This window comes from Diospyros lotus, chromosome 5 (assembly GCF_014633365.1).
Source record: "Diospyros lotus cultivar Yz01 chromosome 5, ASM1463336v1, whole genome shotgun sequence".
Taxonomy (NCBI): domain Eukaryota; kingdom Viridiplantae; phylum Streptophyta; class Magnoliopsida; order Ericales; family Ebenaceae; genus Diospyros; species Diospyros lotus.
In genome coordinates, this window is record NC_068342.1 from 40,184,174 (window position 1) to 40,199,178 (window position 15,005).

Below are 15,005 nucleotides of genomic sequence, written 5' to 3' on the forward strand. Positions count from 1 at the left end.
AGAAAGGCTTCTACCCAGAATTTTAAAGGCATTTTAGCATGTGCTAATAAGGTCAATCCCATTTCAGCTATATGCCTACATTTTCTCTTAGTAATTCCATTTTGTTGATGAGTATGAGGACAAGTAAATATTGGTTGAATGCCATTGTCATGTAGGTAGGGTAAAAAGGCATGGTATTCCCCCTCATTGTCAGTTTGTAAGGCTTGAAGTTTGGTTTGAAATTGGTTTTCAGCAAGTTTATGAAATGTAATGAACACTGATAGACATATGGTTTGACTTTTAAAGGATATAACCAAGTGTATCTAGTGTAAGCATCTACAAAAATGGCATAGTATCGGAACCCTTCAATAGACAACATTGGAGCTAGTCCCCATAGATCAGAATTTACCAGCTGTAACGAATGAACAACAGCAATCTCATGTGTAGCAAAATGGAATTTGATGCAATTTACCAATCTTGCAAGAGTCACAAAAAGATAAATTGGAAGATGAACAAGAAATTTCAATTTTATTCAACACATTTTGAAGTACATTCAAAGAAGAATGGCCCAATTTATTGTGCCAATCTTGGCAAATACTAGTACTTTGAGCCACATGTACATCATTTCACAGTTCATGAACAAATGAAGACTGTCTTTTACATGCTTTTTCATCATTACATGAATTGAAAGAAGTACAAGCTGAATTAATAGAAAATGGCTCTAGGGATTGGGCTTGAATGCTTGTTGCAGTGGAACATGATGCTGGAACTAGCCGACATAGCCCATCCTTATGGTGTACCCGTAAAAGAACTTCCCCAAATCTTTTGTCCTTAATAAAACAGACATTAGAATGAAATTCAGCCACCAAATTATGATCTCTAGTGAGTTGAGAAACACTAAGAAGATTTTTATGCATGCTAAGAACATGAAGAATATTAGGTATACAAAGAAAAGAATTAGACGTGGTATTTAACATTCCCGTACCAACATGAGTAATAGGCAATTGCTTGCCATTGCCTATGGTAACTTTGTCCCCACCATGATAAGGTGAATGTAGGGATAGGTTGTTAAGGCTAGGAGTGATGTGATTTGTGGCTCCTGAGTCCACAAACCAGGCTAGATCAAAAAGAGAGGATTGATAGCAAATTGCTCAGAAGCACTATGATATGGTGAGCCTGTCATTGATCCATTATCATTAGTGTAGGCTCCATTAGAGTCACTACAAGTAGCCATATAAGCACTTGAACCTAACTGATTTTCAGTGTTATAACCTCCAGTAGATGTAGATCTACTAGTGCTTTGATTGTTCACTCTAGTAAAATTCCGATCAAAACGATAACAACATTGTCCACTAGATGCCCTAGTTTCCCACACAGTTGACAGTAAAATTTTCAGTTTGAAGATCTACCTCGGCCTCTTACCTCCTCTAAATCCAAAACCTCCTCCTCTCTGAGAATATCCTCCTCTACTATAGCCAAAATTTCCATTACTTTGAGATGGCTGATGTGAAGCCACATTAACATTCATAGTAGAGGACAATGAATCAAAATGCAGTGAAGACTGAGGTACATTCTTAACAGCTAAACGTTGTTCATGCATGAGCAGCAAATATTGAACCTTCTCCAAGTCTATATCATCCATTTGATAGGTTATCAAGCTCACAACAATATCATAATCTTGATCTAGACCATTAAGAATTGCAAGTAACAATTCATTATCATTTAAAGGCTCTCCTATAGCCACAAGAGAATGACTTATAGTCTTGATCTTTAAGACATAGTCATTAATCGACAAATTCTCCTTTTTAACAGATCTTTAAGACATAGTCATTAATTGATTGTTCTCCTTCTAAGATCAAAATGGGGTATTTAGGAGTCTCAAGATTGCTCTTACTGCAAGAAAAATTGGGGCTTGACATCAAAAGGAAGGGTCAGGTTCAACACTGTGTTACCACAATCATATTATCAGTGTTGTAAACAAGGTTTCCAAAGGCTTCTTTAACAATTCTAGGAATTAGACAGGATTCTCTCTCCCTATTTAATTTATCCTAGATATGGAGTTGTTTAGACTCAAAGTAGAGAGCAAAGGTCAGGTGAGGAATTTGAGGCGGCAAAAATATAAATGGTATCAATAGTTTGGCATCCCATATGCTCAGCAAAAGATGAATACTGTGAACCTTGAGGTATGATCTTTTCTATTTTGAAGCAATGCCTTATGCAAAACATATATATCTTGGCGTCCCATATGCTCTTCGGTTTTGTCCAAGAGCAAGATAAGTCTAGTGGAGGTTCACCTTTATAGGTGATGGCATGCGGAAAAGGGCCATGGTGAATATGAGGGTCATATATTTGTGGTCAAGGTAGTAGTTGGTAAGTTTTAAGGGTAGCTTCAGCAGTTCCCTATGGAACCACAAAATGAAGGGTTATCATCTATTACAGAGGCTTGGGATGAGAACTGCGAATGATTCAACAATGAATTTTTGCTAGATTTTTGGGGTGGTCACAGATACAAGGTGGTGTTTTCCAAAACTCTTCTTGTTGAGCATGGCATTTTTTGGTCCCCAAAAATATCCAGAACTAACATATTAGCTCCCTTAAATATTCTTATGGCAGGCTCCAAGATTGCCCTAAGATTGGACAAGGACAAATGAGTATGGGAGGTTAAGATTTCACTCAGTTCACATGGAGAGGTTAAGAGTTCTATAAAAAGAAGGGTATGGATATCAAGGAGTCCCTCAAATTTTGTCTGGGATCCTTCACTAGGTTCTGATCTTACTTGTAATTACCTCAAGAAGCATGGGCACATTATGGTGGAATGATGCTCACCATGCAAGAATAAAGTTGCAGGGGACCATTGTCCTCTTCATTGCCCCTAGAATATGAAGAGATGTGTTCACTTGATTTTTTATGTATAGCGGAGCCTGCTAACTCAGTAAGAGACTTTTGAATTATTAGCGTCTGTGTTGCCAGAGATAGACATATGGTATTGGATGGCCATTCATTTTTATTGATGTGCAGTTGATCACATGACAAAAATAAAAGAGAATTTAAAAGTACAGAAAGTCCAATCCATGACTTGGAGGGAACCATTCTCGTTTCTCCCTTTCTCCTGGTTGAGAGTGGATACTCATTTTTTAGCTTGTGATAAATTATTTTTGCATGTAGCTAGAAGGCTATGCTTTATCTCTTGTTTCCTCCCAGTAACACTAGTTCACTCCCTCTCTGGTGCTTCCCCTTTTATGATATTTTACTTATCAAAAACAATAGCTCTTATTTAGGCTTATGTTGCAGGTATGCACTTGTGCAACCTCATGAACTCAGTGATTTTCTCTCAATTTATAGATTGTTGGTTGCCCAGGTAAAGGAGGGTTGCATTAGGTAGCCAGCAGCTAACATAAAGATCATCAGATCTTTTCAACATAGATTTGAAACGAAATATGATTGGAAAGCTAGAAGCATGTTGCCAACCCCACCTAGTGTGATTATGACTTGTGATAATGACTACAATAGACTGTCAGTTCATAACAAACAAACATTGTGACCATGGTAAGAAATTTTTAATCTGGTTTCAGAAATTAATTGATAGCTTGCAGCATGCCCCGGCAACTTTTTTGCACAAGACTAGTTTCACAACCCAATCCCACACCGGCATTCTAGTGGAGAGATCTTGGGTGTACTACTTGCTCCAGCCCATAAGTCACCATCAACTAGCACTTTTGGGTAAGGGCCCGTGGTGTTACAACTAGCACATTAACCACCCCAAAACCCCAAGATGCAGATATGTAATCAGAAAAGGGTTGGATATACAAGGAAGCCACTCAGACCAAACACGAAGCCTTGCCTCAAAGAAAGTACAAGGACTTCAAGAGGACCAAACAAACTTACTTAAGATCATAAAAAATCAGAAGTCTACCCTAAATTTTAAAAACAATGTAGCCCAGAAAAGCTCATAGGGAAGAAAGTACTCATAAATAGCCAATTCCAAAGTATTCGAGGTTCAGTTCTGAGATATTTTACACAGCTGTCCCTTTTCGTGAGGGATCATAGCATCGGAAAGCCATAGATAGAACCATAGAGGCAACTGTACAAAATTATTCAAGTAAAATAAATTTAGAAACAGAAAATAAAACAAGAGATGCTCTATATCATGATTTTAAGACAGACCTAGTGTAGCTTCCAGAATATCATTTGTACTTGATGCTTGTGAGGCTTTAGCAGTATATGCCTTGAGTGCGTCATCCCACCTCTGCAATTTCTCATACCTTGAACAAGGCAAGGTATGTTAGTATTCTAATTGACAGCCATACACGAAAGATAATGCACAACATAGGAAAAAAACTCTTGATAACTTGGTGAGGAGAAGCAAACCAAAAAAAAAAAAAAAAAGAGCAACTGTATAATGAATGATACCATGATTCCTTCAATTGAACATCCAAATGTTGCTGGGCATATGTTAATATTCCAACTGCAGCCTAAGACAAGAAAAAAGAAAAAAGAAAAAACATCAATAACCTGGAATATCTAAATTATGGTGAGTAGACTAGATAAATAACATTATATGGCAAACTGAGAAAATTCTGTCTTTTGAAGGAGAAATAAACACCTCATGCTGATGAAGTTGATTGTTTATATGTATGAGTGCTTCTACTACAGCAACGGCATTTGCATCCATCTTCTTGGAGCGTGCACCTTCAAATTCCATCTCCTTATAGTGCAAGGCCTTCGCAAATACTCGACACTGAAATAAAAACTTAATTAGAAGACAATGTACAACAAGAGAGAAGATATTTTGTGATGTTCACCTACCTTTTCGGCAAGAGCACCAAGTAGACGGATGTCTATAGGAAGATGCTTTTCATCATGTTCCATGAACTCTGCCTGGAAAGATCAATTATGAATGCCAAAGGTGGAAAGGATTCACACCCGTTTAAGTAAGAAAGCCCCACAACTAGAAACAACAAAATGCATAGCTACAAAATGATTTTGTTCCAATTGTTTCTTCTTGGCAACTTACTGCTATTTAGCTTGAATACCATAGATCAGACAGTCCTTGTGATGGTATGAATCATAAAAAATGATAAGAACTAAGAAAGGACAATGTCAGAAAAGGTCCCTACATCACTCAGAATCAGAATGCTACATCCAAGGGAACTTCTAATATGCAAACCAAGTTAAATTATACATCAGTGTACTGACCTTTGTATATCCAAAGAAACTTGTGCATCAAACCAAATGAAAAGAGTGAAGAGCATCGAGGAGAAATCAAATAGGGGAATCACAAAGTCAGCTGTGATCAGAATAGCTTTAGTATCTTGTTTACTTAAATTATATCTGCCAAAAAAAATTTAAGTAGAGATCTTTTATCCAACCAAACCCCCACTGTGACTTCTACACCAAATGGACCTTTGGACCTCCACAGTAATTATTGCACTCAACCAATGATAGGGATCAAAGAAGTCAAGGGCAAATCGTGATGACTGATTCCACTTCAAGGTCTGGCTTGCTCAACTTGGGTAGCCTAAACTGTATGAAGCTAAAGATAATTTATCAGGTTTCTTTTAATAAACAAACAAATTATGTTTTAAGTTGAACTCAACTCATTCTTCAATGCAAATTTACAATATTACTATTTAACACATTAACAAAAAATTTAATGTTTTATTACTCATACTGTAGAATAAGACTATGGTAGATGCACCTAATAGCACATAATTTTAATGTGCACCAAATTAACAACAAAACTTATCCATGCCCTTGATTTTATCAAGAACAGAACCACCAGATTTCCAAAGGTTATCATGAGTAGTAAATTGATAGAAAATACTACCAAAAAGCAAACCAGAAAAGGAAGAAACAAACAAACAAACAAAAGAAAACAAGAAACAAAAAGAGAAAAGAAATAGCGTTACCAAATTAAGTAGTGTAGCTAGAATTTCAGGGGGAATATTTGGAGCAGAAAAAGCTATCTCTAAACTCCGAACTAGTTGTCTTTGACTAGTCTCGTTCAGGTGTGACCAACAGCTAACAAAACCAGCAGCAAACAACTCTCGCCCAACAAAAGGCTGCAAAGACTCAAAATCAGAATCCTTTTATTCCCCAGAGTTATGGTATAACTGAACAATAAGTCATACCTGCAACTGTGCAAGCCTAGCACAGGTTCGCAAGGCCGGAGATGGGGATTCCTTCAGGAGTTCAATGCTGAAATGCCTCATCCATTCTGCCCAATCTTCTTTTGTACTGCGCTGAGAAGCCTCACCAGCAGTGCGTAGCCTACCATCATTTACCTGCATGAAAAAATAGTCATGAAACTGCCCAGCCAATTGGTAGGAAAATCATGAAATAAGGTCTTATTGAACATATGAAAAGGAAATTTGTTAATCTGAAGAACCCTAGCTCAATGGCCTATGAAAAGTTTTATCAAGATTTCATAAATGACATGATCACCAAAAAAAATGACCCGAGCATTGGGTTGAAAACCAAGATACAGTTCAAACAATAATAATCTAGGTTCTCTTAGGCAAGCTTACAGTGATGGTGGATATATGAGAAAATGTTGGGTCTATGCCTCTAATTCCACAGGCTAAAGCCCATTTTGGGCCCATTAACCCTTGATGAGATTAGGGCCCATTAGCTTTCCTATATATATATAGAACATTTCTGTAAGTATTTGGTATCAAGAGAGAGTTAAGGGAGAAATCAATATACTCAAAACAATTCCATCTTAACAGAATCGAGATTCTCCATCCCATGGACATAGGCTTGTGCTAAATCACGTAAATCTCTCGTGTTCTTCTTATTCTTCTCTTTGATTCATACAAATATATACATATATATGTATATACACACAGAAGACTGCATCCAAATCATCACAGAAAACAACAAATATCAATGACACCAAATTGGTCAAAATAGGGTACCTGATGGCTTCTAAGTTGTTTATGCACATCAATCCCATCATCATATGGGTCATTCTCAACATCATTTAGAGGGTCACTAATAACTTCAACAGGAAGACGTCGACTTAATCTTTGAGCAGCACAGCTCCCCAAGATTAGAGGCTCGCATCTCTGCAAATGCCCTTCAATTTCTTCAAACTCTTTGTGCTGAAAAGCAGATACATCTACACTCAAAATCTTTAAATGCACAAGATATCCACAGAGCAAAAGATAAAAAAAAAAAAAATTAAAGGTAAATTATTGGGAAGAGAAAGGACCCGCAATCGATGTTTCACCAAAAGTTTGTGAATTGAAGGAATGAAGATAGTGAAGTCCTCCCCAAGGGCATGAGCTAGACAACAAAGTGCATCAACAGAATCCTTACGGAGCTCATCATTTTTCCTGCAAATTAGAAGTGAATAGTTGAAAACAATAATGCTACATGCATGGGAGTTTTTGTGGTGTTCTTTTTTTTTTTTTTTTTTTTGGGGGGGGGGGGGGGGGGGGGATGGGAACAGGATTTGGGAATACAAGTACTCAGAAAAACCCAAAACATAGCTATCAAGAAGAAAACATACCAGCAAGGTAACAAGACTGTAATCAGTATCATAAAATAGCAATACCAACCCACCAGACCAATATCTAACAGTTACCTTAAACCAATAAATTTTCTCTCCAAACCAAATGTAACTATAGAAGCAAGACTAGCAGTAACTGGAATTTATAGCAAATTCACCAGGTGGAGCACACTATGTAAGGCTTTAGTTTTTGTTAAAAAGTAGCTCTCATATGCTTTTACTATTATTTTTTGGACTAACTGAGTTGTCCATGAAACCAGATTATGGTTGATGACACTAAATGTTATTTGGTGAAAGAACCAGCATCCTGACAAGGGTCTTTGAGGCTGTTGAATTCAAGAAAAATTTCAGTTTGTTTGGATGTGGTTGATAAATTATAGGTGTAGTAATATCTAAGTACCTGAATCTAATCTAGAGGAGTGTGATGCTTGAATATGAACCTCTTTAGTAAGACAGCACTCACAATAATTAGTTAGCTGAGAATATAAGATAATATAAGGTTGAACTATAAAACTCATGAAAACTAAGTCATCTTGGTCAAGTGATCAAGATATGAGTAGTAACATCCCTTAATTACAAATTACCCAGAACACTAAGTCACCTTGCTTCATAGCTGGATTGTGAAAGACGTTGGGTTTTCCAAGCTACTTGCAAGCGCAGCGGCAAGTCTACATTGGATTGTTGGGTGTCTCAATGCAAAAGGCTGGGTTTCACCTTCTGAATTCTTGTGAGTGGCGCTGAGTCTCTGATTTTTCTTGAATCTAGATATGTATATTATAATACTTTTATAGTTATATTTTATTATGATGGAGGCTGATGTGTTTCTTCTTCGGACTTGATATATATTATTTACTTTATTTGATCATGTTGGACTGCTAGAGTTGAGTTTTCTAGTTGCAGAATATGATATTCGAATGTTCTATGCTATATTGTTATTTATTTAAAATTTTATAGAATGTACTTTAAATACTTATTTGCCTTTTTTTTTTTTTTTTTGACAGATGCATATTTATGAGTTTTAGAATATAGTTTTGATACTTTATTGTATCATTAGAAATATAAAAATTTAATTTATTAATTAACGTATCCTAACTATATCCTATCCTACTTTTTTAAAAAAATGTAGTATCTTGTGTCTTGTGTCCTTGTGTCTGAGCTTCATAGCAATCCAGACCCCAGTCGCTTCGTCTCAACATTGCTCACAAGACCCAGTCATAGTTGCCACTAGCTGACGATGCCATTAGTTGTCATGTTGCCCACAATCCAGTCCACAAGTTAGTCAAATTGGAAGACAGTTTATTCCAGTCGTCCATAGTTATTAAAGGCGCGCCTAGGCGCAAGGCGCAAGGCGCCAGTTTGGCGCCTCGCCTGGGCTGAGGCGAGGCGGTTTCTGCAAGGCACGCGCCTTGCAAGGTGAGGCGCTGAGGCGCGCCTCATGAAAACCGCGCCTGCATCCTGCCTGCATCATTTCTTTCTCTCCTCTCCAGCATCCCCTCTTCTCAGTTTCAACATGTATACATCACTACTTATTTACATTAGTTTCAACATGTATACATCACTACTTATTTACATTTCTTTAGTTTAAGTAAATGTCCACATTTTCTTTTATTTATATTTTACCTTCCATTTACTTTAATACATAAATGTAAATAAGAAAGTACCCCCCATTTGGATTCAATAAAAATATCTAAAAAATCAAAATCCATAACAATAAGAAAATAGAATTTTGATTTTAGTACAAATTCAGGATTTAGCGATTTTACCACCCCCAAAATACATACCTATTATTTCTTGAAAAATTCATTAAAAATCATTTTAACAACAATGAATATTAACTATCAAAATACCGGGAGTTAGTTTTTCAAAATGAAAACATTTTCTTATATGTCTCCTTATAATGCCCTAATCTTCCAGACTTAGAAAAAATGCGCTAATCTTCCAGACCTAGAAAAATAGCATTTTTCAAAATGAAAGCATTTTCTTGATTGTGGACTTGTAGTGTTTATTGATTGTGGAGAATACTAAAGCTATTCCAAAATGTCCTCCATCAATAAAACAAGAGATTGGAGAGTACATGCAAAAGAAGAAAAATAACAGGGAATCAGGGATGAGCAAAATATGGCACCGTAAGATGATGATTTTCAATTTGGTGAAGGGTATGATGATGATGATGATTAAAACTTCTTTATTGATTGTGGACTTGTAGTGTTTATATGTTTGTTTAGAACTTTGCACGATGGTTGGTACTTGTTTGAGTTTGAGACTTTAAGTTTGAACTTTGATGATGTTTCTAGTTTAGAAATTGTATGATGAATGAATTAACTTTGATGTTGTTAGTTTAGAATTTGAAGATAATGAAACATTAATGATATGCATGTGTTATTATTGATAATTTGATAGTTTTTTATGATTTTACAAGATTTTTAGTTTTTTTTCTAAAAGGTGCGCCTCGCTTTGCAAAGGCGTGCCTCGCTTCGTGCGCCTCGCGCCTCAGGCTCCAGGACCCTTTGCGCCTCGCGCCTTTCAGAACTATGCAGTTGTCACCATCAGTCAGAGTCTCATCTTCAACCCTTATCCCACACAATCCAGTCAACAATCAAAGGAATAGAAGCGTGAAGTCAAAACCCAAAGATTCATGCAAAAATCGAGGTCAGTTTCCAAATTCTATATGTATATGAAGCACCTAGTAATTGAAGAATCATACAGCTGAAACCCAAATATTCATGCAGAAATCAAGGTTTGTTTCCTAATTCTACATGTATACGAAGCATCTGGTAATAGAAGAAATGTGCAATCAAAACCCAAAGATTCACGCAAAAATCAAGGTCGGTTTCCTAATTCTATATGCATACGAAGTGTTCGTCAAGGGGACACGCTGCATGTCCCCTCATGTTTCCATTTCCTAAATAATAAAAAAGCATCAAATACGCCATGGGTGTGTCTGACACATGTCAGAGGCATGTCAGTGTGTTGGAGTATCTGACAAGTTGGTGACACTAGTACGACACCCGCACTGGTGTGTTAGAGCTTCATAGATTTCAACAGCTATGAAATATTTAATCATGCAAGTATGAGTTCTTTATGGTTTGTGCTCACTTCCGTTACTAGACTTTTCATCACTATTTGGATGTATATGCATTTACAAATATAAAGAGAGGGACATATCAAAAAGATCACAAAGAACATGGGCATGTACAATAGAAACGGGCTAATTCAATCTTGTAGAGAATATGCATACATGAATGCCAACTTTCCATTTAATATAGCAAATTGTCAAGCCCTTAGGTTAAGGGTTGGGCAATTGGTCGGAATTCCAAGAAGAATTCTGGTTTGAAAGACAGAATTTAGGGAGAAGGAGAACAAGAGAGGGAAAAAGAGAACGAGAGAGATGGAGAGAGGAATCAAGAAGAAAATGAGAGAAATTCTGTTACTCATCAAGCATAACTCTTCCCTCTACAACAGCCTACTTAATGGGCGCATACCCAAACCGTTCAATGGCTAACTGCCACTCCCGCTAGTTACAACAGCCCCTGTTAGTTCTACAGTTACAATCATCTATTTATTACACTTCTAACCCCGGGTCATAACAAATCCCCCCCCCCCCCCAAATGAAAGAATTCTTGTCAAATTTAGAGGAGGTTGATAGCTTGATAGAACTGCTTCAGCACATCCGGCAAATACTCCCAAGTTGGTTGATCCGGTGGTAAGTGTGACCACCTTACCAAAACTTGCGTAATAAGGAGTCGTACCCTGATGGATAACCTGCCTATCCACAATGGCCTGAGGCTCCACCACACCTTTAGATCAAAACTGAGCTGGTGGCAGTATTATGGCCAACTGTCTTCTTCAACAATGAAACATGGAATACCGGATGTACTTTAACTCCAGTAGGCAGTTGAACCGATAAGCTACCTCTCCCACCCTAGCAAGTATAGTATAAGGCCTAAAACACTTTGGACTGTGCTTTGAGTATTTGAAAAAAGTAGGCTGAACACTTTACTTTCAGGAACACCCTATCACCCACAGCAAAGGTCCTTGCACTCCTCTTCTTATTGGCAACCTGCACCATCCGATTGCGGGCAGCAGCTAACTCCCTTTTTAATTCTGTCAGAACCTCCTGCCTTTGTTGGAAATAACGCTCCACTTCAGCCATGGTAGCTGAGGAATTAGGGATAGCCGGTAGCAAGGGCAGATTGTAACCAAATAGTGCCTCAAAAGGAGTCCTCTTGATAGCACTATGGTAACTCAAATTGTACCACCATTGTGCTAAGAATAGCCACTTATTCCAACTCCTAGGCCTAGTAAAGCACATGCACCGCAAGTATGCTTCAAGGCATTGATTAACCCTCTCCGTTTGGCCGTCGGTTTCACAGTGATAAGCTGTGGACATGTGCAGCCCGACCCCCAAGCTTCTGAACAATTCTTGCCAAAAGGAACTCGTAAAGATTTTATCTCTATCTAACACAATAGTCTTAGGGATTCCATGAATCTTCCCCACTGAATCCAAAAACAACTGTGCCACTTCTTCAGCTAAGAAAGGGTGGGTGAGGCTGAGAAAATGAGCGAATTTAGTTAATCTATCCGCTACCACCAGGATTACATCTTTGCCCTCTGATTTTGGTAACCCCTCTATGAAATCCATAAAGATTCCCTCCCAAGCTTGATCCGAAATGGGCAATGGCTGCAGTAATCCTGGCAAAGCAACCTGTTCATGTTTACAGCACTGACATACCTCACAAGCCAGCACATATTTCACCACCTTCGTCTTCTGTCCAAGCCAATAAAAGAGCTGCCTCACCCTGTAATAGGTTGCTCTCACCCCTGAATGCGCCCTCTAGGGAGAACCATGCAGTGCTTGCATGATATTATTCTTCCACTGCTCATCGTTTCCCACTACTAACCGCCCTTGAAACCGGATCACTCCATTAGAGAGTGTATACCCCTGCTGGTCATTGGGGTTAATAGCCAATCTGTATTAGCGTAACTCCCTACTATATCGCTGACCCAATATGATGTTACTGCCACAATCACCTGACAAGTACCCAATGTTCTAAAACGCGCTAGGTGCTAGTCGAGCGCCAAACTGGGGCCTAGCGCCTAGGCAAACTGCTGTTTTTTTTTTTTTATAAGTTTTTGATGTAAACAAATCTGTTTATATATATATATATATATATTTATATATATATAAACTGACGATGGGTGATGGCTATATATACCGGAGGGCGGAGAAAGACCGCCCTTGAAATCGGATCACTCCATTAGAGAGTGTATACCCCTGCTGGTCATTGGGGTTAATAGCCAATCTGTATTAGCGTAACTCCCTACTATATCGCTGACCCAATATGATGTTACTGCCACAATCACCTAACAAGTACCCAATGTTCTAAAACGCGCTAGGTGCTAGTCGAGCGCCAAACTGGGGCCTAGCGCCTAGGCAAACTGCTGTTTTTTTTTTTTTATAAGTTTTTGATGTAAACAAATCTGTTTATATATATATTTATATATATATAAACTGACGATGGGTGATGGCTATATATACCGGAGGGCGGAGAAAGACCAACCAACAGCGAGAGAGACGATTGGCGGCGGTGGCCAAGGGAAATTGGGGCCAAGAGAGACGACTAGCAGCGACGACCAAGGGGCCAAGGAAAATCGGGAAATTAGGAGCCAAGAGAGACGACTGGCGGCGATAGCCAAGGGGCCAAGGAAAATCGGAAAATCAGGGGCCAAGAAAGACGACTGGCAGCGACGAGATAGAGCTTTCAAAGAGGCGATTGGTAGCGGCGACGAGAGAGAGAAATCGGGGCATAGCACAAGCACTTGACTTTGACTATAGATCAGTTCTGAGAACTTAAAAACCCTAACTTAAAACCTTTGAAAATTAGGCAACCCAAGCAACCAAGCACCGCCGACAACTGATTAATCGAATCGGCACCTAGGGAGGCTGATTAGCCTATATTCGCGGCGACTAGGGGCCGCCTAAGCCGATTTTTAGAACACAAAAAGTACCTCTTCCCTCTCTTCTAAATAGGGCATTGGCCACCACATTCTCTTTCCCCTTCCGATATTGGATTGTATAATCCAATCCCAAGAGCTTAGAAACCCCCTTCCTTTGCAAATGAATGTTAAGCCTCTGTTGAAGCAAGAACTGCAGACTTTCATGATCTGTCTTTATCACAAAGGGATTGCTCTCCAAATAATGCAGCCACCTATCCATTGCCACCAATACGACAATCAGCTCTTTATCATAAACACTCAACCCACAATGTTTAGGAGCCAAACCTTGGCTGATGTAGGTCAATGGTCTCCCTTCCTGCATAAGTAAACTTCGTTGTCACAAGCATTAATCCCCACAATAAAAGGTTTGGAAAAATCAGGTAATGCCAAAACTGGAGCTTGGGTCATGGCCTTCTTGAGGGCCCTAAAAGCTACTCCACTTTGGGATTCCAGTGGAAGTTATCCTTCCTAAGGAGCTCAGTCAAAGGCCTACTTATCACCCCATAATACTGGATAAATTTTCTGTAATATCAAGTCAATCCCAAAAACCCCCTAAGCTCCTTAATTGTTGCAGGTCTAGGCCAACTCACCATGGCTTCTATTTTCTTTGGATTTGTACTTACTCCCTTTCCCGAAATGATATGGCCTAAGTATTCCACCTCCCCTTTGGCAAAAGTACACTTAGACAACTTGACATACAATTGATTAAATCTAAGGACGTCAAAGGTTGTTCTAAGGTGGTATAGGTGTTGCTCAAGGTTTGGGCTGTATACAAGTATATCGTTAAAGAAAACAAGTATGAATTTCCACAAATAGGGACTGAAATTTTGGTTCATTAAGGCTTGGAAAGTGGTTGGGGCATTAGTGAGTCCAAAAGGCATAACAATGAACTCATATAGCCCTTGATGGGTTCGGAATGCCATTTTTGGTATATCGGAGGGTTTCATCCTTATTTGGTGGCAACCGGCTCTAAGGTCCTCAATGATAGGTATAGGAAATTTGTTCTTTATAGTGATAGAATTGAGTCATCTATGGTCCACACAAAATCGCCAAGTGCCATCCTTTTTTTTTTACAAGGAGCACTAGTGAAGCATAGGGACTTTGGCTGGGTTGTATGATCGAATTGGCTAACATTTCCTTGACTTGATTTTCAATTTCAGTTCTCTAAATAGGTGCATAGCAGTAAGACCGAATGTTCACAGATTCGGTATAGGGTTTAAGGTGTATAGAATGGTCAAAAGGTCTTTGAGGTGGTAAGGATTTGGATTCCATGAATAAGTCCTTAAATTCAGTCAACAGTAAGTGCAACTTATCACAAGTGCTTACCTCAATTAGGAGTTGGATAATTGCTGGCCCTACATTTGTTTGTTGGTCCCCCCATCTCCACTCCACATTCCTCATATTCCACTGCTTGTATGGAATATAATTGTGTAATATGCTCCCCCTTCCTTTTCATCAGCTTCTGTAATTTTTTTTCCCAAAATCAACTTGCACTCACCCTGCTCTAGACTGCCCA

The 15,005-nt window shown here is 38.6% G+C and overlaps 1 protein-coding gene across 2 annotated transcripts in view; it reads right to left on the reverse strand.

Moving 5' to 3' along the window:
- Positions 1–15,005, reverse strand: part of LOC127801836 (serine/threonine-protein kinase TOR) — a 109,240-nt gene that overhangs the window by 54,496 nt on the left and 39,739 nt on the right. For both annotated transcript variants that reach the window (XM_052337282.1, XM_052337281.1), the window contains exons 26-33: positions 7,193–7,316; positions 6,897–7,082; positions 6,111–6,263; positions 5,889–6,041; positions 4,786–4,857; positions 4,583–4,717; positions 4,390–4,451; positions 4,144–4,241 (exon numbers count right to left, since the gene is read on the reverse strand). In XM_052337282.1, the coding sequence (XP_052193242.1) occupies positions 4,144–4,241; positions 4,390–4,451; positions 4,583–4,717; positions 4,786–4,857; positions 5,889–6,041; positions 6,111–6,263; positions 6,897–7,082; positions 7,193–7,316 (983 nt within the window). The remainder of the gene's footprint in view (positions 1–4,143; positions 4,242–4,389; positions 4,452–4,582; positions 4,718–4,785; positions 4,858–5,888; positions 6,042–6,110; positions 6,264–6,896; positions 7,083–7,192; positions 7,317–15,005) is intronic.